The sequence below is a fragment of the Myxine glutinosa genome, chromosome 10 (assembly GCF_964187855.1).
Source record: "Myxine glutinosa chromosome 10, kmMyxGlut1.1, whole genome shotgun sequence".
NCBI lineage: Eukaryota > Metazoa > Chordata > Myxini > Myxiniformes > Myxinidae > Myxine > Myxine glutinosa.
Genome location: NC_136270.1, coordinates 69,111,915 through 69,139,450, shown reverse-complemented (window position 1 = coordinate 69,139,450; position 27,536 = coordinate 69,111,915). Strand labels below are relative to the sequence as shown.

At 44.5% G+C, this 27,536-nt stretch overlaps 1 protein-coding gene across 9 annotated transcripts in view; it reads right to left on the bottom strand.

The window, feature by feature from the left end:
* The window catches only part of LOC137434118 (myosin light chain kinase, smooth muscle-like), a 281,545-nt gene that overhangs the window by 2,686 nt on the left and 251,323 nt on the right, over positions 1–27,536 (bottom strand). For 4 of the 9 annotated variants that reach the window (XM_078785752.1, XM_078785751.1, XM_068126804.2 and 1 more), the window contains exons 8-11: positions 16,048–16,118; positions 13,467–13,595; positions 10,526–10,678; positions 3,228–3,303 (exon numbers count right to left, since the gene is read on the bottom strand). In XM_078785752.1, coding sequence (XP_078641878.1) covers positions 3,228–3,303; positions 10,526–10,678; positions 13,467–13,595; positions 16,048–16,118 — 429 coding nt within the window. Of the gene's footprint in view, positions 1–61; positions 520–3,227; positions 3,304–10,525; positions 10,679–13,466; positions 13,596–16,047; positions 16,119–27,536 lie in introns of those variants that run through there. The other 5 variants (XR_013624750.1, XR_013624749.1, XM_068126803.2 and 2 more) reach the window with 5 other exon arrangements.

Sequence of the window (27,536 nt, the reverse complement as noted above, 5' to 3'; positions counted from 1 at the left end):
TTGACTTCACACTTGGATGAGGTTGATATCATCACACATGATATCTAGATTGACTGCACACCTCAACTTCTTTGCTCCTCGCTTTTCCCGTCTATGGAACCGCATTTCAGAGGCTTCTTTTTCCCACTCTTCCATCCAGGGCTTCAAGCTGGCAGTGCACCACCACCTCATGTTATCCCCCATACTGACCCATGATCTTTATTATCCCCATTAACTACTCCTAACCTGTTTTCAGCATTTCCTCCCATTCTCCCTCTCTTCCTCTCCCGTTTGTTTCTTCCCTTGCCGTTGGTGCCCAATTGTTGCCGTGTTACTCCATTGCCAATTTTATCTTGCTGTTCAATGAGCCTCACTCTTACAAAGAAAAAAAATCGAAAAAGAGAATGAGGGGTCATCGAGAGTAGAAGAGAGCAGAGGTGGGTATGGGGGAAAGCATGAGGTGACTATGGGCAGCACTCTTGAAGGACCAGAGGGAGCAGCATGAGACAGCACATGGGGAAATTTCACACCTGCAAGGAACTTCAAAAAAACCAAAGGGATTCAAAGCAGAAAATTCAGGAACAAAGATCTGCAAAAAATAACAACTTTAGTACTGCTCCTTGTTCCTGAATTGTGAAACTGAAGGCTTTTCTCTCACATGACAAACATTTCTTGGGAAAATGCGCACAACAACTTTCATACCAATTTGATCGCAATGGAAATCCTCATTTTTCTTCGCCAAATACTACAAAACCCAGAGTTGTTTTGAAACCCGGCTCAACTTTGCTTTGCTATGGAGATCTGATGGGATTGGGCGCATTCAATCCAATAAGATGCAGGATCAATTGTGTTTTAAAATTGGCCAACTATGACGTATTGCATACTTATTTGAATGATAAATGTAGTAAATGTGCATCATATCGTATATTCATTAATCGATATTTTCTTTTTTCTCCAACTTTAATGTGTTACTGAAGAATGTAAACAATAAAGTATTATCACCAAAATGTCAACATGTATTGACTTGGAGCCAATCCATGCCAATTCCAAATCTTGCCTTTTAAGTCTTCTCAACCCTCACTAAGATTATTGCGCAGCTAACGGCTTTATACCACAGGAGCAACGGAGGCCAATACTTATACAAAAGTTATTTGACACGAGTATATCTATTCGTGCTTGTGGTGCAAATGTTACACAGGAGACTTCATAAGACTCCCAAAGAAGTGATGGTCCACTATTCTTCTACTATAAATGGACGAGTTGTGTGTGTGTGTGTGTGTGTGTGTGTGTGTGTGTGTGTGTGTGTGTGTGTGTGTGTGTGTGTGTGTGTGTGTGTGTGTGTGTGTGTGTGTGTGTGTGTGTGTCATTGGTTGTTATCTCGATTTGTGGGTTTCAGGAGGTGGAACGGAGTCCTCCCAGGACCCAAAGTATCCACCTCCTCTTCGGTAAGGGATCATGGTTCATGGACCAAGATGTTCAACTTTTTCAGAGTTTTGTTCCAAGGGCTCTTTTCAGGATCGTCACCGAACCCTTAATTGCCTCCAGTTGTAGTTCATTTGTGGTAATATTCCCGGGGATGGTTTTTAAAGTCTCATTGAGGTTCTTCTTTATCATTCCTGTTGCTCCAATTATCACTGATACAATTTTTATGCTATTCAGCTTCCAAGATCTCTTGATCTCATTTTTGAGGTCCTGGTATTTGGTCATTTTCTCGATTTCTGCGTTGTTTAGGCCAAAATCAAGTCAAAAATCCACATACAAGGCTTTCATCCACAGCTCAATGGAGTACTGTTCTCCCCTCTGGGCTGCTGCTCCTGCCTCACACCGAGCTCGTCTTCACGCTGTTGAAACCAAAGCATTCAGAATCATTGGAATCTCCCGCGATGACGCTATCTCCGAGGGCCTTTCACTTAATCACCGCAGGCAGGTTGGTGGTCTTTCCGTCTTCTACCGACTCCTCTCCGGCCTTGCTCCCCCAGCTCTCTCTGGGCTCTGTCCCCCAAATATTCCTGCAGGTCGCACAAGATCTGCCTGCAACCCTCTTATGGTTAAACTGCCAAAATCAAGACTCTCTGCTCACCTTCACTCCTTCATTCCTCTTTTCTCCCGCCTCTGGAACAAACTCCCTCACTCTCTTCAATCCCACTCCTCCCTCCAGGTCTTTAAAACGGCTGTTCACCACCATCTCTTATCTTCCCCAATCCAAAACCTTGATCTTTTCTACCCCCGCTAATTTCACCCCAAATCCACTTTTTTGAGGTGACTTTTGACTTCTTTCCTGGAAGTCCTTGGTGTCCTTGCGTTTTATACCTATCCTGCCTCCCCCCAGGCCCTCTCCCTCCAAAAACATCTCCCGATGTCCCTGCTCTCAAATGTTGTTTGTGTGCTTCCTCCCCTTCTCTCCCCATCTTGTCGACCGCTCCCCTTTTTATATACTTTGTTTGCTTGTTGTTTGATTTGTTTGTTTGATAAATGTTAGCTCTTTCACGAGCCTCGAATCTGTACACAAAAAAAAAAAAAAAAAATCGCTGGGTACTGATATCTCAATCATCAATGCTGTCTTTTCCTTTTAGTTCCTGAGTACAACGTCCGGATGCAATGCTTTGTTTTCTGTGTTCACACTCAGTGGAATCATCAGGTACTGGGAAGTTCATATTTTTGCAGTTATTCCAATGAATCACTGTGTGTGTGTGTGTGTGTGTGTGTGTGTGTGTGTGTGTGTGTGTGTGTGTGTGTGTGTGTGTGTGTGTGTGTGTGTGTCATGTTTTTTTGGAGGTCCACTGGAGCCTTCTGATGTGGAATGTGATTCACCAAAATGATCGTCATGATCTCCTGAATTAGGCTAATTAACTACAATTAATCCAGAATGATTCCCATGTTTCTAAATGCATGCCAAGTTAAGGTGTATATAACAGTTTAATTGGTCCTTCCATGGCATAGCATTCCAATTACAAACTAAATAACAAAAATAATGATCAAATTGTAACAAAACATATATTAACTAATACTAATAATATTAACAACAATAGTAATAGTATCATCATTTGGCAATAATAATAACTAATGTATAATCCCGCCCGCCCCCCTCTTCCTCCAGCCCAAGCTCAAGCACTGCAGCAGGCAAGTACGCTACAAGGCTGTGAAGGCCAATTAAAAATTTGGTCCAATGGTCCAACGGGCCCACTAGTTAATTAAATTTAACAAATATCACAAATGTTTACAAATCAGTGATTTAAGAGTTGAATCACCTTTTTGAGTTGTTGCTGGAAGCTGGCTTTGGAGAGCCACTTGTGTGCCAAAGCAGACTTTGCACTCATTCTCCACCTGTAAATATGATGGTAACTGAGATAATAGCAATGGCACTTGGAAGCATACCATGTCACAGTTAGCTAGAGTTGAAATTCTGTAGCAGGATACGTGTAAAGCACATGTAAAATCACATACTGCAAACGAGCTTGAAAGAAAGCTCTTCAATTTAAAAAATAATATTCATTAGCAGTGCTTTAGCATGCACAAATGCAAGCATTTAGGAAGCAATATTTAGGAACTTCACCCTTTCATTCCTCTTTTCTCCCACCTCTGGAACAAACTCCCTCACTCTCTTCAATCCCACTCCTCCCTCCAGGTCTTTAAAACAGCTGTTCACCACCATCTCTTATCTTCCCCCATCCAAAACCTTGATCTTTTCTGCCCCCGTTAATTCAACCTTAGATCCACTTTTTGAAATACCGACTTCTTTCCTGGAAGTCCTAGCAGTGTCCATGTGTTTTATACTTCTCCCACCCTGCCTCCCCTTCCCGTGCTTCCTCCCCCCAAGCCCTGTCCCTCCCACAGATCTCCCAATGTCGCTGCTCTTTAATGTTGGACTTGTGTGCTTCCCCCTCTCTCCCCATCTTGTCTCCCGCTCCCTTTATCATATGTTGTATGTGTCAGTTTGTCTTTTTGTGATCAATGTTAGCTCTTACACGAGCCTCGATCTTGTATGCAAAAAAAAAAAAAAAAATTGGAAAATGAAACAATTTTGTTAATGTGCTCCCCTTCAATCATTCACCCGCGATTCCCACTCATGGCCTGTTTGTTATTGATGGTGTTGCTCACTCTTTTCCACGTTTCTCAATTCTCACTGTATTAGCTGAACTTTCCTGCACGATCTAAGTCCAGAGAGACAGTCCTGATCTCATGTGTGACATTGAAGTGAGGTCGCTTCCATCCATCGATGGTGGAGTAGAAGTAGCATGTCCAGGATGGAGCGACCTGGTCTGAAACCAAATTGGTGATCTGAAATATGGTTGTTGGAGAAAAGGATGGATTTCATATCAATGGATTCCACGACCTTGCTGATGATTGGAATCAAGCTGAAAGGTCCACACAGTTAATGGGGATCCGTTTTTGCACCTTTTTAATGTAATGCAGTACTGCTGGTGGATTTCCAAGCAGATGGAAGATGACCTAAGGCAAATTATAGGGTGAAAGGCATAGAAAGAGGATGTGCAAGAGCAGTGGAGCAGGCTTTTAGGACACGTGAGCTGATGCCATCCAGTCCAGTAGCAAAGTCAGACTAGTCAAGGGTTGAATGAACCTTCTCCACCTTCTTAGGTGCAAAGACAGAGTCCAGGAGCATTTGGGTATGACAGGGAAGGATGGTTACTGAGAGTGAGGGGTTCGGGACACAATATTTGAAAGCAAACACAGAATTGAGGTATTTGGCCTTCTCACGAGCAGAGATGGCTATGTTACCATTTGAAGAGAGGAAATGGATGGAAGGGAACATACTCCAGAGACAGACTTACCAAGGTGCCCCAGGTTTTAGAGACAAGTTTGAAAGTTCAATCTTGAGGTTGGACAGATGGTGCTTGCTAGCTCTCCTGAGAGTAGACACACACTTGTTGCTGACTTTATGGAACGCACTGAGATTGCCTTCAGTTGGGTTTGCCTTCCAGGAACAGAAGGCAAGTTGTTTCAGTGCAACTTCCTCACCACAGGATACAGTGTACCATAGGTGGAAAGAAGGGGAGGATAATTGAAGATGAAATGAGATTAATCTGTGCATAATAGGGAGCAGGTTGTTGTGGAAGAATTCCCAGGTTGAGTTAACATCAGGGGCAGTAGATATGGGAGACCAGTCCTGAAGATAAATGGCTGCTTGCAGTCCTTGCCAATTTACTTGAATGAACTGCCAGACCTGCCCGCATTGAGACAGCTCTCTTAGAATAGACAGAGATGTTGACTTTCACAAGATGAATCTCTTAAATAGTTTCCCTTTGTAATCCGTCGATGTGTTTCCTTTTACAAGTTGTTCTGCAGCTCCGCAACCCCCTCATCTCTCCAGGAAGGCAATTATTTTTCACACATGGTCATTACTTTTCTCTGCCCTTTTGCACCAGTTTAACTTTTGTCCATCACCTTAAGCTTGGGTGTCATTATTAACAGTGTGCGAGAAACACTTTGGGGTGCACTTGCGGAAACACGTGCAGGGATAGTTACCTCGCTTAAATTACAAATTACTGTACATTAGATTTGTTTATTATTAATGGTGCTCGATATACTACAAAAGGCTTCTGATGCAAGACAACCACCCACGTTTACGCAAACATTGACTCACTAATTTGCTAAAAAATAAACCACAAATGGTGGAAATTGAGCCCCGCAATAACTAAAGAGGTATACAGAGAAGATGCGCGTGGATGGTCGAAACAGTGATAGCTAAACTTGCGATATTTAAGGATTTACTGTACTTCTCTTTTGTTCAAGTCCAATTGATTTTAACAGGTTTTCTACACCACCAGAAGCTGACATACAACCACAGACAGTCACAGAGCCTCCCCTTTGTTTAACAGTAGACTGCAAACATTGCGTGTCGTAACGTTCTCCAGGTCTTTGGAGGACGCACTGTCGTCTCTTAGATCCAAAAAGTTCAAACTTCAATTCATCAGACCAGAATAACCAATTCCATTGTTCAGTCACCCAATTTTGGCGTTGCCTTGCAAATTTCAGTCTTTTCACCGTATTCTATGGTCTCGGCAGTGGGTTCTTTACTTCAAGCTCTTCCATGGAGACCTGCTACAATCAGCCTTCTGTGCACAGTGCTGGACGATGTTTAGGTTGAATGTTTAGGCCTTCTCTCATTTCATTTGTCAGCTACTGACTTGATTTTCTTCGATCACATAAGCTGAGCAACTTGAAGTGCTGGCCTTGGGGAGGTTGTTCTGGGTCTTCCTGGCGTTTTGTCTTTTACCGAGCCAGTTTTTTCAGGCCTTGCAAAGTGTACTAATAATCATATATTCACTAATTTGCAACTTTTCTTGTGTTTTCTTGTAATTCACATTCATATAACTGGTGTTGATTACTTCATTAATTTATTATTATTTACTGTAAAAAAATCTACAAACTGCTTCCTGCATATTTTCTTTGTAGTAAATGAATATTATTAGCACATGATAATATATATGTATAGAAAAAATAAAACTTTTTCGATTTCATAATTTATTTTATATACTTAAAGGAAACTGTGATATTAAATTAACTTTCACAGAAATTTAAATTAATATCTACCTATATTGCGCACTTCTAACTTCCTACAAATGTTAAATGGAGAGTAGCATTACAAAAGCAAATATAACCCAAATTTTTGCACAGTACTTTGTATAAATAAAGCTGCATAAAGCAACCATGAAAAGCTACATAAGGTAAGCTCATTTCTCTTTAAAACTACATCTGAGTTCCTCTACAGCTGCAAAGCATTCACAAGTAGAACATATAATACATGAGAATTCCAATGCTCCACACACCCTCAGCCACTGGACCGGTTTCATCGCTTATTGGCGATGTGTTCATTTATATGTTGACTGCTATTGATATTGCACATGGTGCATGCTCGGGAGCCTCAGTGGTGCGCGTTTCTGTCTATGCTGAACTGCTGATGACTCTAAGTCACAAAATGGATGGCTCAGTGATGTGTTGCCCTGTGATGTGTATCCTGATGCACAGTGATGTACATATATACCTGGTGTTGGCCTAATGGTTATGGTGGCAGGCTTGGGATCCTACGGTCCTGAGTTTGAATCCCGGTGAGCTGTGGAATAAATACCAGGTGGGGTTGACTCGGCCTATTATCCTTCTGAGGTCGGCAAAATGAGTACCAACATCCTGGGTCCTCTCTCAAGGACGTTGGTGGCAGGATTTGCACACCTAATTCCGTAGCATTTTACGATTTTGCATAAAAACACCCTCATTCCGTAGCACACACAGGGGTGTGTGTCGAGATGGTGCTGAGGAGTCATATATAATAATAATAAAAGGCAGTGTCCGTCCATCCGTCTGTCTTCTCCATAACTCCAAAACCATGAAACTTCGCAGCCCCAAACTTTGCATGCATACACCTGGACCTCCAACAGATTCCAAGGATGAAAACTGGGTGTTTGGGTGTGTTATAACATCTTTTTTGAATATGATTAACGAGGTACTCAGAAGAAGAAAAAAAAACCTGATGTGGTGGTGTACCAATTTGGCGGCCCACCATCTTGGTCAGCCCACTGCATCTAGCTGGATTCTTAAGCCGCCATTTTGTTTCGGCCTAATCAAACGTGCCTTGCCTTGGAAACACAATCGATTAATCATTACATTATTGAAGCATACCATAAAAATCTGGTTTGGATATGATCCACCACGCGGTAAGCCGGGTTGCCCGGTGATTTTTAATCATTTTACATAATTATTTAATCTATTTTAGGGGGAATGTAACCCGGGGTCGCGTGATAGGAAAATCCTAAAAAAAAAAAAAAAAAATTGTAATGAATTATGTAAAATGATTAAAAATCACGGGGCAACCTGGGTTACCGCATCGTGGATCATATGAGGATTGGATGCTGTAAACTAAATAATCTCCAAATCTAGAGTGAAATCTGACAAAATTTACCATATCTTGCGATTTTATAACTAAGTGTATCTATGCATTTATTTAAGCAAGGCTGGGATTATCGTTCTGGTGTTAGTTTTTTTTAAATTTAACTTAATAATCGTTTTTAACTGAATTCTTACTTCCATGGGAACTGCTCGGAGATGCGTTTTTTTAATGAAACGTTTTTAGCAAAGAACACTTTCTTAGTAGTTAGGACAGTTGTTACTGTTAGAGTCAATTCTGAAGTTGGAATTTTGAAGATTGGTTCGGATTAAGAGTTTGTGGAACTTATCACATTGTGGTTTTTAACCGTGTGCGGAAATGAAATTAAGGGGTGGAGTGTGGGGGGGGGGGGGGAGGAGTGTAGGGAGCGTGTAGGGAGGGTGTAGGAGGGGTGGTGGGGTAGGACCAGTTGCAACTGCTAAACCAGAAAGCATCTGAAAATGCAAAGCCTGTCCGCATCAGTCTGTATTCAGACTTCTTCTTCTTCTTCTTCTTCTTCCATAAGTTGAAATTTTGAAGATCGGTTTGGAGTAAGAGTTTGTGGATCTTATCACATTGTGGTTTTTAACCGTTTGCGGAAATGAAATAAAGGGGTGGAGAGTGGGGGGTGGGGGGGGGGGGGTGGGGTTAGGACCAGTTGTAACTGTGAAACCAGAAAGTATCTGAAAATGCAAAGCCCGTTCGCGTCCGTTTGTATTCAGACATCTTCTATTTCCTCCTTATGCTCATAATAACGAAAATAGTTTAAAAAAAATTCAAAATGAAAATTGATGATTTTATGCAGCCTTGACCTTTGAGCTTTAGATATTTTAAAAAACCACACACATGGACACACACACACACACACACACACACACACACACACACACACACACACACACACACACACACACACACACACACACACACACACACACACACACACACCATTCAAAGACATGGGAAATTACGAGGGGCGGAAATTTGACATCTTGCTCTGAGCATCATTTTTCCTCGATACGCCACTGCTCCAGTGTACTTGCGATCTGTTTTTAAAATTCCCTCTAGATGACGAACCCAGATTGCATATATCATATTCCCGTCAGGAAGCGATTCATTGTTACCCGGCAACGCCGGGTATTTTTGCCAGTATATATATATATATATATATATATATATATATATATATATATATATATATATATATATATATATATATATATATATATATATATATATATATATATATATATATATATATATATATATATATATATATATATATATATGTATATATATATGTATATATGTATATATATATGTATATATATATATATATATATATATATATATATATATATATATATATATATATATATATATATATATATATATATATATACGTATATAGTATATATATTTTTGGAATATATGAATGAATGATCGTTTTAAGGCCATTTTCCCTGCTAAAGCGGGGGTTAGCCTTGCGGGCCCCATGACAATCATGATTCCCTGTTTGAGGCAACGTTTTTATTCAGACTTCTTCTATGTATGTATGTATATATATATATATATATATATATATATATATATATATATATATATATATATATATGCACATGCACATACACATACATATAAGCCTGGAGATGGCTTAACGATAAAGGTGGCGAGCTTAATATTGCAAATTCCTGAGTTCAAGCTCTTGTTATGCCATTGAATTAGCACCAGGTGGGTTGACTCAGCCTGTCATATTTCTGAGGTCGGAAAAAATAAGTACCAGCTTACTGAGATGAATGAACCATTCAAGTATCCTGTGTTGGAGTGGTGACCTGTACAAGATTGTTCCCAATAGCCACTAAACCGCCTCCGCAGCCCTATGCATCTGAAGATGCAAAAAGGAGTTGTCTGCATAATATACATTTTTTTTATGATGGAGGCTCCGGGCTTGGACTGTATAGCCCTCATCGAGGCCAGGCCCTGGCCTTAAATAAAAGAGAAGAAAAGTGTATGATAAGTGTATGGTGTTTGTTTGCGAGAGAGATTAAAGCTAATCCGGTAGCTGTAGTTTGAGTGAGACAGTGAGTAAGACCAGCAGTCCTGACACCACTTTAACGCTCCTAAGTCAGGACGGTAGTATCACCCTGGGCGGTTTCTGTGTACAACCTACTACCTAACGATACGTATCAACATATGTATATCAAGATCAGAGCCCATCACTGTTATGGGTACCAGAAAGCAAGTGCCACACCAGCTATTGCTACATGCATCCTGACCAACACTAAATGTCTCCCACACATTAACCTCAGTGGTCGACAAAACAGTTCTTGGGGATCCAGGAACAACTTAAATTAAAAAGAAATCTCTTCTGGCTAAGCAGTTAGACAGGCCCTGCCTATCTGGCATGAGCTTAGCAGAGCTACAGCCCCCCACATCTCCGTAGGATTGTAGTGCAGCCAATACCGGGAAGATAATTTAATTCTCAATTTTATAGACCAGTCCACAACTGTTATTTATATATAAGGAACACTGACCCATAATTTATTCACCATCAATATGAAAAACATTATCTCATCTGGCTTCTTGGAATGACACCTATTTCAATTTTGCTTTGTGTTTCAGTATTTGTATTCAAAACGAGACATTAAAGCGTGATGTGTTACCTACGCCTTCTCTTTCTCCAACAGGCTGGATATAAAATCCTTCGCTTCTTCTGAAACATTTTTGAAGGCTTTTTCTTCAAATTCCCACTCGCCTGATGCTATGTTGCTCATTGTTTCTGGTTCATCATCGCCAAGGAATGGAGACAGGCTGCTTAGTCTGAAAAAGCAACGGATGTTTGAATGAAAAACAGTTGAAGCCATTGTAATGTTTAAGAAGAATGTTGTACACAACAACCTCGTTTTGTAAAAACACATCAAATAATGCCAGGTCATGTCACAACAACAAGCTGCTTTTAAAGATCCTTTATGAGAAATACTTCATAATAAATAGAGAATCTCATTCATCTACGATGCTCCATGCAGAGTGTCAGTTCTGCCAAATCAGTTTATGTGGAAAGGACTACAATCCAGGAGGGGTCGCCACTCCGATACAGAACACTCGACTGTGCGTGTCGGAATTTGGAATTTGTTCATGTAGTCCATGGCCCAGGACCAGAAATTTCATTTATTGGTACCATCTCGGGGGGTGCAAAGTCTAACTAGGATTTTTTTAATTAGTCGATGTCTCTGGCGTATATTTTGGTATGATAACCATTGCTGAGGGGTAGCTTAGTAGTGGCAATCATCTGTTTAATGTACTCACCCTGAGGACATATTTAGTTCTCAGAATGTTTCCATATTATCAGTCAAATATCTTGGACATCTCTAAGCATTGCATTCTGGTGAGTTGATTCAGCATTTTGTTGACGGTCGGCATTTGTGTTGCAGGAGCAGTATATTTTGTCAGAAAGCTAAAACGTTTCTTTTCAGACAGAAAACAACAAATTTCCTTGTACATTGCCAAGAGCTGCGAGCAGATTCCAGCATCAGTATCATCAGCTATGAGGAAATGGATAGTAGATTGCTTACTATTGTCAGCAGAGACCTCGTAGTAGCAAAAGGGCACTATCATAGGTTGTGCTACGGATCCTACACAAGGGAGGAAAAGGCTGCCAGCAGTGCGACACGGGATGAAGATCATAATGATGAAGCTCAGTTTGACATGACTCGGTCACTCACACAATGAGGTGTTCCTGTTTATCAGGAATGAGCTTTTCCCCAAATTCCAGGTGATATAAATTGCTGATCCCACATTTAAATTGGTGAATGTAGAGCTGCAGACATTGAAATCTCTCATTGCAGAAGATGTTAGAGCAAAGGCAGCCCTTCAGGTGAAAGCAGATGGCAGAATGCAAAATTTCCTCCAGGACTGGCTACCACTGGAAGTGGAAGCAGAGTAGAGTGGACCCATCATCCCAGAGTCTGTCACCCTCTTTCTATGATATTTGCTGACAGGTACCCAGGACAACGGTTATGCATCCCAAAGAGTTCAACGGCTTGTAGGCTCATTTGATTAAGACTTTATACTGTATATGCTATCACTCATGGCAAGACAAAGCCCGTCTTACACATCATTCTGCCATTTGTAGTCAGGTCTCTGACTGGGAATGTAGAGCTCATACAGATGCTCAACTGACTTGGTCACAGTGTATCCTACTTCCACCATCCTAGCCCCAGATGGAAGAGATTGACACAGCTCTGTGTCTGCAGAAGCTCTCAGTGTCAAAATATGATGTTGCCCTTCCAGCAAACACTCATACTGGGGATTTCACTACCCTAGTTTGGGACAACATTGACTGACTTTAGGAGACCAGCAGTGGTGAGGGGACATCCAGCAGAGTCGATGGAATTGCTATCCATGCAAAGGCAGTTGACGTGCAGCCAGCTAAAACTTTGCCTCCTGTTGACAAGACAAAGAAGAGAAGGATCAGTACCTCACCACTAATGCTGCCCACATACACTGTCCCAAACTGAAGGCGTTGACGGTGACTCTGTCATTATCCTGCCTGCAAGATGGAAGAGCCCCATCTGGGTTATGGCCTGCATATCAGAGGAAGAAGACCAATCAATCAGCAGCTGGGCAGGCTTCAATATCTTGACTCGAGGTGATGTCAAAGTCCTTGATCAAGCCAACATTGGCTATATACCCACCATCACTTGACTGGATGATTTCCTCGAACTGGCATTATTTTCAGACTCTTGTATTTTCCTGTTTTGTGCTGATATCATTAAGAAGTCTCTTCATCGTGAAGCTAATGCAACGTTTTCAATCATAGTAAACTGATGGGATTTCTCCATCAGGTAAGTCTTTCGCCAGGTCCAATACTGTAGAATATTTTCTTATTCAGGCTGCATTCAGCAAAGCGTTCCATGAGCCTAAACTTTGTGGGGATTCCGGCTTTGAGTCTGCTTCCTGATCACATCAATGGATGAGGCAATCCATGCGCAACCTCTTTAATGGCAAGTTGGCATGTAATGCCGTTTAATACACAAAATAGGTAATGCTCTGGAAAAGGGATAAAGCTACTCAGTTTGAGAAGGTTATCACATATTTTCTTACTTCTAGGTGTGGTACAAATAATTTGGCACCATTTAAGTTTTACCCCCCGAGGTGGTACTGACATCTCGTCTGGCCCATGGACTAATAATGCTGCCAGTGATAACTCATCTACTCTTCACAAAGGGCATTTAGCTTCCACTAACTAATGCTGGCAAGTGGGATGCCCAGTTTACCATCTATCCGAGAGACGGCACAGACATTGATGCCTCACCCTGCCTGAGAAACACCAGCATGGCAGTTTATAGCTGAGCTGAGATTTGAAACCAAGTTAGATAACTCAAAGGTGAGTATGCAGAGCTCATAGCTATCCTGCCAGGCCAAATCTCATTGGTAAATATATGTATTTGAAATGAAACCCAGTCTGACACAGTTCACTGGTGAGCATCTTTCCACCAGTAATGTCCGAAAATGAACAGGCAATGCAGGCCAATCACATCATTTTGAACAAAGATCGAATCGGTGAGGTTACTGTGAAGCAGTGGAAACAGAGTGATGTGGGACTTACAGCATGTAGGTGATGATCCCAACACTCCACATGTCAGTTGGAAATGATACGAACTCATAGTTCACCACTTCTGGTGCCAGGAATTCCGCTGTGCCAAAGATTACTTTCAGTTTTTCACGGGGCTTGAACCTGTTCATAAGATATTAACAGGTAAAGGTCCAAGGGTGTATGATTATGATGTATTTTTAAGACTGCTCGAGGCATATTAACATTTCTTGTGGCCCTGGGCACAAAAATATTTAGACCCAAAACATTCCCCAAAAACACGAATACATGAAAATGCATTAATACATGGACGCCATTCAATGTTACACCGGGTTAATATTCTCTATGTAAATGTGTACCACCTGGTGATGCTTTTATTGATGCTTTTATTACTTGCTATATTGAGTAACAGTGGTGGCAGAGGGTATCAAGTAATGCATATGTCAAGGCTCATGAAAATGTTCAAAGAATTGTTAAAATCCATCAACCTTTAGGAGAAGCATGTTTCAAAAGTATTCCTCAATATGTGGGGTGTTCAAAAAAGGTATTGAAAAAATACAAAATGTCGAAAAAACACCAACTTGTTACTTTTCAATTTTCCTCGTCAAAGTACACAATTGCACTGTATCATCCCCATTATTGTCCCCCGTCGCACCGCGGAGCGAAAGGGGGACTATGGTTTTCCCCTCCGTCCGTGTGTGTGTGCGTCCGTCCGTCCGTGCGTGCGTGCGGACGTGCGTGCATATGGAAGCAACTAGCAACTAGCAACTAGGCATATGGAAGAACCCTATAGAAAATCAGGTCGCCCCGTCAAAATCCAAGATGGCCGCCGCCATGTATGTCTGAAACTTGTGAGCGGAATATCTTGAAAAATAAATGAACTACTAACTTCTAATCTGGTGTGTGGGTGTATCTACACATAAGGGAGAACCCTATTGAAAATCAGGTCGCCCCGTCAAAATCCAAGATGGCCGCCGCCATGTATGTCTGTACCTTGTGAGCGGAATATCTTGAAAAATAAACGAACTACTAACTTCTAATCTGGTGTGTGGGTGTATCTACGCATAAGGAAGAACGCTATTGAAAATTGGGTCGCCACGTCAAAATCCAAGATGGCCGCCTTGCGTCGTCCACTTTGTCAACTCGCATCACTTCACCGACGGGGGACCTAGGCGTAATGCTTGTTAATAAAATATATTTCCTTACCAATATTATATATAGAGGAAATGCTTATTGAATATATCGTTGTTTTTTTTTAAACCGCTGGCGATACTTGAATTATATTGAGTATCTCATCCACAGAGCATTTTGAACGCCGCTCGTTATGCGCGATGATCCAAGGAGCAAAGTTGATGTTGGATTCTAATACGGTTACAGTCTTGATTGATGCTTTTATTACTTGCTATATTGAGTAACAGGTAGTTACATCAGAGCTATTGTGGCATTTTAATTTCCCTGTCAAGGTGGGATATGGACTTGGAGTGATCATCTCCTTTCCTTTTATAAGCGGTGAAGAAGCAGGACTCTAAAAGCTCAAGTAAAGTCGTTTTGAAACTTAAAGATGAAACTCACCTGCAAACTCACCTGACCATACACTGCAATACAGGTGTTGAGATAACAAAAGTGCATTCACTGTATCTCAGCCCTCAGGAGTCGCAAGAACTAAAAGTTGTTAATCTTGGACTGAATGTGCAAAACACGACTTCTCGAGAAGAAATTAACCATTCATGGATTATGTAAACCCTACAGGGGTACATTGGTGCGATTGCCATTCATATATTGTCGGGGTATTTTTTTGCCGGACATTGCAACTCGTAATCGGACATTGCAAGTCATGCTCTTGCCGGACATTGCAAAGAATGTTTATGCTGTCCAAAGCACAAGTTGTACCCGATTTTTGATGCAGTGAGATTATAATCCTGTGCCAATTATTTATATTTATTGGTAAAAATAGCAGAATGTGTGTATAAACCCCTCCCTACCACCACTAACAGCTCTCATGCCCAAGACTTGCTGCTTTTGTCCTCTTGTTCTTCTTTATCTCGACCCTTCCAAAATTCCTCCACCCCTCCTGTTTTTGCTTATACTCGTATGCTTATACTAAGTCACTTCACAAGCCTCAGATAGTTGGAATCGAGTATTGTATGCAAGGATTTAGGTGTGCTGATGAGGTGATTTTGCAAGAGTTTTACATCTTCCTATAATTCACCAATTGTCCGTCCGTCTGTTCCCAGATACCGCAAAAACAGCTGAACCGATCGCAACGAAATTTTGGGTGGGTAATCCTGGGACCCCCTGGAGTAAAATAGGCGATATTGTTTTTCCAATTTTTTTTTTCCCAATTTTTCCAATTTTCAGTTTTTCCAAACACGATGGAATAATATTTACCGATATGAACAGTGATGTGATTTTATTGAAATTCTACAAATACTGTTTAGATTTTGATGACTTGCGTGTGATATGATTTAACGGATGTTTATATAAATTGTTTAAAATAAAAAAGCCTTCAATTTCTGATATTTTGCCTTTTCATTTGGGTCTCCCAATTGAAGCCCCGCCCGTAGGGCGGGTACCGTTGCTAGTTTGAATAATTTACCTTCGAGCCAAGCCAAAGTCTATGATCTTGACTTGCTTTCCATGACGGTTTACACATACGATGTTTTCTGGCTGGGGGCAGGGGAGAGAGAAAAACAAAATAAAAATAAGGACAGTTGACTTAATTTAAGGACCTCATACAAAACATCTCACACAATACGCTGTACCGAGATCGACAGGTACAAAGTTACCTAGACGTTACAATGTGATTACTAGTCAACATCAGTTTTCATCCTTCTGCCTGCTTTATGAATATGAAGTTAAACGTCCACCACATGCTCAACCCGATGCATTTACTTTTATATTCAGTATGGGATATTTGGGGGGGGGAAGGCAGTGTTACTTTTTCATCGGTAGCACTTTGTTGCCCATCTCGGATTATCCTCGAGGGATAAACACTTGGACTGGAAACACAAGTAGATTGGATCAGGTGGTGCAGGCAGATTAGCCTCGACCCTTTAACGTCATGAATTTGGTTGGCTGCATTTTTCCTGACAATCCAAGCTTGGGTTTCCATAAGCTTCGAATCCAGATTCTTAGCAATGTTGTTTTCAACTGGATTTCAACCTACGACCTCTCGTATGGTACAACTAGACCATCAATTGTGCCCATCTCTTTGTGGTAGCTTCTCATGGGCTGTGTAAATGTTTCAGGAGCATGGCCTGCATTATGCAGCAGTGCTGAAATGTGGATGTGATGCAAGATCACGAGACCAAATCATCTTTTCTTATTTTTCTTTTCTTTGTATAGTTTTTCATATTGTACTGAATCTTTGTCATACTTCTCCCCATATGCACGATGGGAGGATACAGTATGATGTTTGTTTTGTTCAAATTCCCTTAGCCTTTTGGCCAGCAGTGTCATTCTCCTGACCATTCATCATGATGAGGATGGCGGCGGGGTGTAAGGGGAGGGGGAGAGATAGTGGCAGTAATCCAGAAGCTTTGAACTGCCAAATGGGAAGTACTGCATCCTCCGACAGTGGAATAGTTATATCGGACACCCATATCCCAGTTCAAAGGAACCAAAATTAACTTTTATGGGGAGATCATGTGAGTGTCAAATTGCTGGTTAGAAAACGAAGTGTCGCCTGCTCGTCTGCACTATAAATCCTGAGCTCAGATTTCCTTAAAGTGTTTTTGTAAATCCATCTATCGTGGACAGAATAAATGTGTGAAAACATAGTGACTTTGAGAAGGTTTTAAAAATTGTGTGTGTGTGTATGTATATATATGTATATATATGTATATGTATGTATATGTATATATGTATATATATATATATATATGTATATATATATATATATATGTATATATTTTTTTTTTTATATATATTTTTTTATACATGTATATATTGTTGCGGATATGGGATTTGCATCCATCCATATCCGCTTGTAAATATTCCCCTATTTCCTCAATACTTCCCAACTCTCCCCAATCCCCCATTCCCTAGTCCCATTTTCTGTAGACCCGACCTCCCCCTATTTCCCCCATTAAATGTCGCATCCAGGTCCACCGCATCTCATGTCGACAACGATAGGACATCTTGCTAGTTATTCTTAGTCTATGTCAGTTAAGGATTCGTTTCCATTAATTCTGACCCTTCGTTGCACCAGAATGTGATTGTATGGCACCGTTAGGAAGTTTAGGACCTCCCAATACCTCCCTGCAGCTCTTCCTCACAGTTCTCTTCAACAACAACAACAACAACGAGCGCAGGGAGTGCGCGTCCTCACTCCGGCTTGGTAGGAGTGGTGGGAGGACACCAGGCCTTCCCAAAGAGCCGCCATCAGACATGTGCTCGACGGGGTTACCAAACAGGGGCTCCCTGTCGGCTCCTCGTCAAGGGCGGAGCCCGGTAACCCCCGCACCCAATGGAAGCGGCAGACCGGCCCCAGTTGGGGCGGAACCAACCAGCCGAGGGCGTGTCACTCCCCACTGAGCATGCGCATTGCGCAGTGAGAGAGAGCTGAGAGGTGACGTCAGAGATGCGCGCCGAGCTTGGAGCAAGCAAGACCACCTCCGAGCGCTGTGAGACCTCCCTGCATCTTGGAACCGTGCTTTATCCTGTCCCCGAGCCAAGGTGCACCTTGTGCCATCGACCTACCTGTCCATTCCTGCCATCAATCCCTGTGTAAGTCTACCTTGTCCGTTTGTCCGTGATCTGTCTGGGCATAGATAAGACTGTATTTAAGTGCCCATCTCTTCTGTGTCTTTACCTCACTCTGCCTTGTAATCTACCCCTTTTCTCCACCACTGTAATTATACCCTCCTCCGGAGGTCTTGAGAACTGTACCCCCCTTGCGTCGTTTCCTCTTTCCCAGTCGTCGTGTCCTTTCTATCATTGATTTGGCATAGCGCGATTTGGCCAACGTCTGGGTGAATCGGGTGAGTCGGGAAGAAACGGGGAACAACTGTTCGGCCGCGGTTACCTCCGCTCGGTAAATAACATCCAATCCGTGGTCCGTAACAATTGGTGTCGGGGAGTGAGATACGAGGCCCGAACCAAATTTTTAAAAACAGCTAGACAAAATTTGGTCAAAATTACAAAGTACCGAAATTGCTTTTGTTTTACAAAAACCCGAATTTTGAAAGTCGCGCTATGGGAGATCAAGACGGCTGGGTTCCGTTAGAGGAGAGTGAGGCAGGGTCGATCCAGGACCAAATTGAGGGACATGAGGAGAGCGAAGCAGTGAGGGCGGCAGGTTCGCAAAATGGTGGCGCTAGGCATGGGGAAGAGGAGCGCGAACAACAGGTCGGCGCTGCGCAGGGGATTGCGGTAGCTGTACCCGTGCCGCCGATGGACATGCAAGTCCTCATGGCGCAAATAGGGGCCCTGTTGGCCCAGAATAGCGAGAAATTGAGGGAGGACATGGGGTCCAATAGCGAGAAATTGAGGGAGGACATGGGGGCCCAGATCGGAGGGTTAGGGAGTAGAATAGAGGGATTTAGGAAACAAATTTGAGGGATTAGACAATAGATTAGGGGAAATACAGGAGGGGTTAACGGGGGTAGAAAACAGAATGGCCGCTCAAGAGAATCAAATGGAAGGGATGAAAAAGGGGTTAGAGGGGTTAGAAAACAGTATGGAAGGCAAATTGAGGGACATGAGGGACCAAGCGGAAAGGGAAGTTAAACAAATGGGGCAGCAGATAGAGGGGGTCAGAATGGGGGTAGAAACTAAATTGGATGCTCACAGGGAGGAAATGGAGCAGATGAGGGTGGCATCTGGGCAGGAGATGCAAGTGATGGGAGGGGAGATCAGAAGAGGTGTGAGTGAGGAGGTCGGAGGAGTGCGCGAGGAGGTGAGGCACTGTGAGGAGCGCATGGAGAAGGAGGTGAGAAAGGGGACTGTAAAATTGCAAGGTGGTATAGAGGAGTTGACGCTGGGAGTAGAACAGCTGACAGTGGGACAAAAGGAGTTGGGGGACCAGGTAAAGAAGAACACAGCGGTAATAGAGGGTTTAAAATCGACACAGAAGGAGATGAAAAAGGACGTAGGGGTAATTAAAAAAGAGTGTCAGACGGTACATGAGGACCTGACGAGGAAAATGAACAAGGTGGTAGAGGTGATGGAGGGTAAAGAGCGGGAGGTGCGGGAGCACATAGAAAAAAATAAGGTGGAGTTAGAGGAAGAACTTAAGGGGGCGCACGAGGAGATGAAGGAGGTGAAGCAGAAATTAGAAGAAGTGGAAGAAGGGGTGAGCGAAATTAAGAAGCGACGGAGAGAGGATAAGAAAGAGATAAAAGAGGAAGTAAAAGAATTGGTCCAAAGTCTGTGTTCGGATCGTGATGATGTGCTCATTAACCGGATGAGGAATTCGCAGGTGATGGAGGAGAAGCGAAGTGAAAGAGGACCCGGTGTAAGTGGTGACCAATATGGTCATGCGTATGATGCGCCAGGTGATTTAATAAGCTTGGGGGTCGAGATGGACCCGGATGTTCGTGAGAGGCCAAGAGTGAGGTGTATGGCTGGTCCGCAGTGTATGGAACGAGGGTGCGAGCGAGAGGGTCCGGTGATGGGAGAGGTGCGAGGTGTGAGTGAGCAAGGTTGTGGTGGTATGGAATGGGTAGCGGGTTGCGGAAGCGTGACCCATGCATCGACACCAACAGGGGTAGTTTTTAGAGGGACAGGGGAGGCACGGGAGCCCCTTGGGAGTAATGTACTGTGGGGGCCCGGCCGGTTCGGCCCCGCGCTGACCCGGCAAGGGGCGACGCACGGGGTCCGGCAGGCGGGCAACGACTCACATACGAGGTGGTCCCACAAGGTCCCACTCGCGCCGTATGACGGTCGGTAAGGGTGGCATCCCTGCCACCCTTCCCATGATGGGGGCAAATGCGCTATAGTTTATGGGGTGGCTATGACAACCGAGCCAGGGAGGGCTTGGTTATATTGATAGGGACTAGAGGTGACTATAGGTGACAAGATTTAAGTAAGAGACTTGGTACCTGTAGTGGGGACGTAGTAGCTTAGTGTTTGATAATGACGTGGGAGCGCTGAGTGTAAGGGAAGACGGAGGAGCGCGAGTTTTAGAAGGGAGTAGACAGAGCAGATGATGCAGTATGAATGGAAGTGCTGGTGAGCAGCTTCAAATGAGGCATCGGTGAGGCAATACTCCGAGGTGTGTGTGAGTGTACAAGTGATGAATGAGAGAGCATTGCGGATGAGTGTCATGGTGAGTAGTGAGTGTTGTGGATCAGCGCGAATGTGCTTGGGGGAGAGAAGGGTGCAGGCGGCACCAAGTATGAGAGCACAGGTGTGCAAGTACAGGTGTGTGGAATATATGGAGCAGAGAATGAGTGGTGTGGAGAGAGTTGGAGTAAGTGGTACGGAGTGGTGTGCGTGGTGCGAAGGTGTGGATGGGGGAAGAGTGGGCCCTTTTCACGAGTACCCGGGGAGGGTAGTTTAAAGAGTAGTTAGAAGGTATAGGTAAATTGTGGTTGGATATTGGCATTTGTGGTGCGGTTGCAGAATGGTATTGTGGATGGGTGCATTGGTGTGGTGAAATTGGCTGGTCGTGTGGCCTGTTAGTATGAGTGTGAATGGTTGGGCACTCCGCCACTGTTAGATGTCGGCCAGGTGAGGCCGCAGGTGGGCTCTGGGAGCCGTTAGTGTCAGTGGGTGCCTGAGGATCCCGGGTGTGGATCGGGCAGCCCGTGCCAGAGAGGGCACCGAGGGGGTGAGAGTGCGAGAGGGCCTTCCCCAGTTAGTTAGGTTAGGGTGAGGAGCAGGTGAGCTCGGAAGGCAACAACAGTGGTGGAGGTGTGCAGGTGGGCGGACCAGCTGGGAGCGTCACACGACCCAGCCACCGAAATTGTGCGGGAGCACCGAGTGTTGAATCGGGGAGTGAGACCCAAATTGATGGTGTGCACCACAGATGGTCAATGGGATTTTGGTTCTTCGAACCACATAGAGTACCCAGGGCCAATGGTTTGGCAGGAGAAAGACCCCGGGTAATGTAAAGTTGTTAAAGTCATTTAGGAAATAGTTAGGATTGATGAACCTGTCGCACCATACGCAGCCACTTATCTGAGGTGATGATGATGACTCCACATCTGTGTTTTCTTTGTTTTGTGTTGCAGGAGATGAGAATTGCTGTTTGGATTTGTGAGACGCATCACGACGTGGATGAGACATTGGGGTGATTCCATCTCTCCCTCCTTAGGAGGGACTGATGATGAATTGGTGATGGCAAATTTTGATGTTGAGTTGGAGATGGCAAATTTTGATGAGAGTTGGAAATGGCAAATTTGATTGGTTAGGGGGGAGAGAAGACGAATTTGGTTTTTGGGAGGAACGGGGAAGACAGTAGGGACGTTTGTTGATGTGTAAAGTAGATGTTTATGGGTAGGGTTGTGTTTTGTGGATACAGTAAGGGGTAAGGGAGGGGCAATGTAGGTTACCTGGTGGGGGGGGGGGGGGGTCTGGGGGGCGCGTACGGTAGGAACGTACCTGTCTCACCTGGTTCCCATGTGCCCCCAGTGTGCATTACCTTATATTGCGTGCACTTTTGCACCCTTACCACTTTACTCACCTGTCTTCTTTTGTCTCCCACCTCCGAGGATCTGGCTTTGGGGCAGAGAGAGGGGAAAGAGAGGTGCTGGCTCCGCAGTTGTGGGCCTGTACTTCCGCTGCTTGCTGCCTGGATCGGTACACCATATGGACCGCAATTTTTGTGGCCGCCCACAATGGACCGCAGTTCTTTTGCGGTCAAGCACCACCCGTTGATGGACCTCTGGGTCAACGTGGCACCTATGCCATACAGGTGAACCACTTTTAGTTGGCCCCTGATGGCCACAATGAAGAAATGGACGCGGTTGGCGCCTTTCTTTATTTCTAAAGAAGCCAGAAGGCCAAGTGCACTCCATGAAGGCAAGACCAGCGGCAGAACATCGGCCGGCTGCGACACCACCGGTGACCATGGACACTTGATTGTGCATTTTTATTGAACACTTTATTGGTGCACCGGATGGTGCTGACTGTGCATAATGGGGTGGTGCTTTTGGTGCTTGGAAGGGGTGCTCTGCACATTATTAAAGGCCGTAGGGCCACAGGGCACTCGTGGGTTGGTGTATCGATGCTGGCATGCGTGCTCTCCCTATGCATAACATCTGCATGTGTTCCTCAAAGAACAGGTCCTGGATCATAGTGTAAATGTCAGTGTAGTCTTGTATAAATGATGCTCCCTACCGGCTGTATGTTTAGTTTGAGGATGCTTTCCGTGATTCGGTTATCCTGTGGGTGTGTTTCTGTTAGGAGAAGGGTGCAACGTCACAGGGGGACATATTTACTCATTTGTGAACATCTGTAAAACTGTCGCACTCAGGGTTGAGTTAATAGTAGAGGGAACTACATCTGAGTGCCACACTAAAGTAGGTAAAAATCTATCGGGTCGGGATGCCCCGAGGTCGAGAAGGGTGCCGTGTTGCGGATATGGGATTTGCATCCATCCATATCCGCTTGTAAATATTCCCCTATTTCCTCAATACTTCCCAACTCTCCCCAATCCCCCATTCCCTAGTCCCATTTTCTGTAAACAACACACTGTAGACCCGACCTCCCCCTATTTCCCCCATTAAATGTCGCATCCAGGTCCACCGCATCTCATGTCGACAACGATAGGACATCTTGCTAGTTATTCTTAGTCTATGTCAGTTAAGGATTCGTTTCCATTAATTCTGACCCTTCGTTGCACCAGAATGTGATTGTATGGCACCGTTAGGAAGTTTAAGACCTCCCAATACCTCCCTGCAGCTCTTCCTCACAGTTCTCTTCAACAACAACAACAACAACAACAACGAGCGCAGGGAGTGCGCGTCCTCACTCCGGCTTGGTAGGAGTGGTGGGAGGACACCAGGCCTTCCCAACGAGCCGCCATCGGACATGTGCTCGACGGGGTTACCAAACAGGGGCTCCCTGTCGGCTCCTTGTCAAGGGCGGAGCCCGGTAACCCCCGCACCCAATGGAAGCGGCGGACCGGCCCCAGTTGGGGTGGACCCAACCAGCCGAAGGCGTGTCACTCCCCGCTGAGCATGCGCAGTGAGAGAGAGGTGACGTCAGAGATGCGCGCCGAGCTTGGAGCAAGCAAGACCACCTCCGAGCGCTGTGAGACGTCCCTGCATCTTGGAACCGTGCTTTATCCTGTCCCCGAGCCAAGGTGCACCTTGTGCCATCGACCTACCTGTCCATTCCTGCCATCAATCCCTGTGTAAGTCTACCTTGTCCGTTTGTCCGTGGTCTGTCTGGGCATAGATAAGACTGTATTTAAGTGCCCATCTCTTCTGTGTCTTTACATCACTCTGCCTTGTAATCTACCCCTTTTCTCCACCACTGTAATTATACCCTCCTCCGGAGGTCTTGAGAACTGTACCCCCCTTGCGTCGTTTCCTCTTTCCCAGTCGTCGTGTCCTCTCTATCATTGATTTGGCATAGCGCGATTTGGCCAACGTCTGGGTGAATCGGGTGAGTCGGGAAGAAACGGGGAACAACTGTTCGGCCGCGGTTACCTCCGCTCGGTAAATAACATCCAATCCGCGGTCCGTAACAATATATATATATATATATATATGTATGTATATGTATATATGTATATATATATATATGTATATATATATATTTTTATATATTTTTTTTTATATATGTATATATATATATATATATATATATATATATATATATATATATATATATATATATATATATATATATATATATATATATATATATGTGCATATGTGTATATATATATATATATATATGTATATATATATATATATGTATATATATATATTTATATATGTATATATATATATATATGTATATATATATATTTATATATGTATATAATGTATATATATATATATATATATATGTATATATATATATATATATATATATATATATATATATATATATATATATATAGATATATATATATATATATATATATATATATATATATATATATATATATATATATATATTGTTGCGGATATGGGATTTGGCCTCCATCCATATCCGCTTGTAAATATTCCCCTATTTCCCCAATACTCCCCAACTATCCCCAATCCCCCATTCCCTAGTCCCATTGTCTGTAAACAACACTCTGTAGCCCCGACCTTCCCCTTTTTCCCCCATTAAATGTCGTGCCCAGGTTCACCGCATCTCACGTAGACAACTATAGGACATCTTGCTAGTTATTCTTAGTCTATGTCAGTTAAGGACTCGTTTCCATTAATTCTGACTCTTCGTTGCACCAGAATGTGATTGTATGGCACCAGTAGTTAGTTTAGGACCTCCCAATACCTCCCCGCATCTCTTCCTCATGAAACAACAACACCAACAACAACAACAGCGGCGCGAGGAGTGCGCGTCCTCACTCCGGCTTGGTTAGCCGCCATTGACCATGTGCTCCGACGGGGTTACCACGCAGGGGCTCACTGTCAGCTCCTCGTCAAGGGCGGAGCCCGGTAACCCCCCACACCCAATAAGAAGCGGCGGACCGATTCCATCTGGGGCGGAGCTAACGAGCCGAGGGCGTGTCACTCCCCGCGGGACATGCGCAGGAAGACGGAGGTGACGTCAGATGCGCTTCAGCTACGAAGAAGAAAGGACGCCACCTCCTAGCGCTGAGAGATACCTCCCGCATCTCTGGACCGGACCGAGTCGATTCTGCCCCTGAGCCAAGGTGCACCTTGAGCCATCGACTGCCTGCCCTCCCCTGCCATCAATCCCTGTGTGAGTCAGTCTTGTCCCGTTTGTCTGTGGTCTGTCAGGAATAAGATAAGACCGTGTATAAGTGCCCATCTTTCTGTGCTGTACCTCTGTGCCGTGTAATCTAAACGTTCTGCATAACCCATATTATATCCTCCTCCGGAGGTCTTGAGAACTGTACCCCTGGTGTCGTGTCATTTAACCCAGCCGTTGTGTCCTTTCCTTCATTGATTTAGCATAGCGCGATTCGGCCAACGTTCGAGTGTAATCGGGTAACTTGTGCGAACACGGCGGCCATTCCGCTCGGCCCATCATAACATCTAAGTCGTGTCCATAACAATTGGTGTCGGGAAGTGGGATCGGTCCCGGAGCGCGTTTCACGCGCTCGAAATTATAACGGCGAAATTTGATTGTGTTTTACAAAAAAAATAAAAACCCGAATTTTGAAAGTCGCGCTATGGCAGACCAAGACGGCTGGGTTCCGGTAGAGGAGAGAGAGGCAGGGTCGATCCAGGACCAAATTGAGGGACATGAGGAGAGCGAAGCAGTGAGGGTAGCAGGGTCGCAAAATGGCGTCGTCGCGCACGAGGTTACGGGCGCGCAAAATGGCGCCTCGCACATGGCCATGGCGACCGCGCCCGCGACCGTGGTAGCGCCACTGGTGGATTCAAACCTTTTTATGTTACAAATGGGGGCCCTTATGGAGAGGCTAGAAGCAAAAATGGGGGTAATGGGGAACCGGATGGAGGCTCAGAATGAGCAATTGGGGGTAATGGGAAACCAAATGGGGGTAATGAGGGACGAAGCGAGGGGTACCGGTGAGGGATTAGACAAGAAATTAGAGGGGTTAGACAATGGGATAGAAGGGGTGAAACATGGGTTAATGGGGATGGAAAATAGAATGGCTGCCCAGGAGAATCAGATAGAGGGAGTGAAAAATGGGTTAAAGGGGTTAGAAAACAGTATGGAAGGCAAATTGAGGGACATGAGGGACCAAGCGGAAAGGGAAGTTCAACAAATGGGGCAGCAGATAGAGGGGGTTAGAATGGGGGTAGAAACTAAACTGGATGCTCACAGGGAGGAAATGGAGCAGATGAGGGTGGCATCTGGGAAGGAGATGCAAGTGATGGGAGAGGAGATCAGAAGAGGAGTGAGTGAGGAGGTCGGAGGAGTGCGCGAGGAGGTGAGGCACTGTAAGGAGCGCATGGAGAAGGAGGTGAGAAAGGGGACTGTAAAATTGCAAGGTGGGATAGAGGAGTTGACGCTGGGAGTAGAACAACTGACAGTGGGACAAAAGGTGTTGGGGGAACAGGTAAAGAAGAACACAGCGGTAATAGAGGGGTTAAAATCGACACAGAAGGAGATGAAAAAGGACGTAGGGGTAATTAAAAAAGAGTGTCAGATGGTACATGAGGACCTGACGAGGAAAATGAACAAGGTGGTAGAGGTGATGGAGGTTAAAGAGCGGGAGGTGCGGGAGCACATAGAAAAAAATAAAGTGGAGTTAGAGGAAGAACTTAAAGGGGCGCACGAGGAGATGAAGGAGGTGAAGCAGAAATTAGAAGAAGTGGAAGAAGGGGTGAGCGAAATTAAGAAGCGACAGAGAGAGGATAAGAAAGAGATAAAGGAGGAAGTAAAAGAATTGGTCCAAAGTCTGTGTTCGGATCGTGATGATGTGCTCATTAACCGGATGAGGGATTCGCAGGTGATGGAGGAGAAGCGAAGAGAAAGAGGACCCGGTGTAAGTGGTGACCAATATGGTCGTGCGTATGATGCGCCAGGTGATTTAATAAGCTTGGGGGTCGAGATAGACCCGGATGTTCGTGAGAGGCCAAGAGTGAGGTGTATGGCTGGTCCGGAGGGTATGGAACGAGAGGTGCGAGGTGTGGGTGAGCAAGGTTGTGGTGGTATGGAATGGGTAGCGGGTTGCGGAAGTGTGACCCATGCATCGACACCAACGGGGGTAGTTGTTGGAGGGACCGGGAAGGCACGAGAGCCCCTTGGGGGTAATGTACTGTGGGGGCCCGGCCGGTTCGGCCCCGCGCTGACCCCGCAAGGGGCGACGCACTGGGTCCGGCAGGCGGGCAACGACTCGCATACGAGGTGGTCCCACAAGGTCCCACTCGCGCCGTATGACGGCAAGAGTGATCTACGCGCGTACCTGGCGCAGTTTGACTGTGTGTGTAAGGGCAACGGTTGGGGTGAGGACGAAGGTGGAGTACACCTGGTGGCCGCATTGCGCGGCGCGGCGGCGGAGGTGCTGACGCCATTACCAGC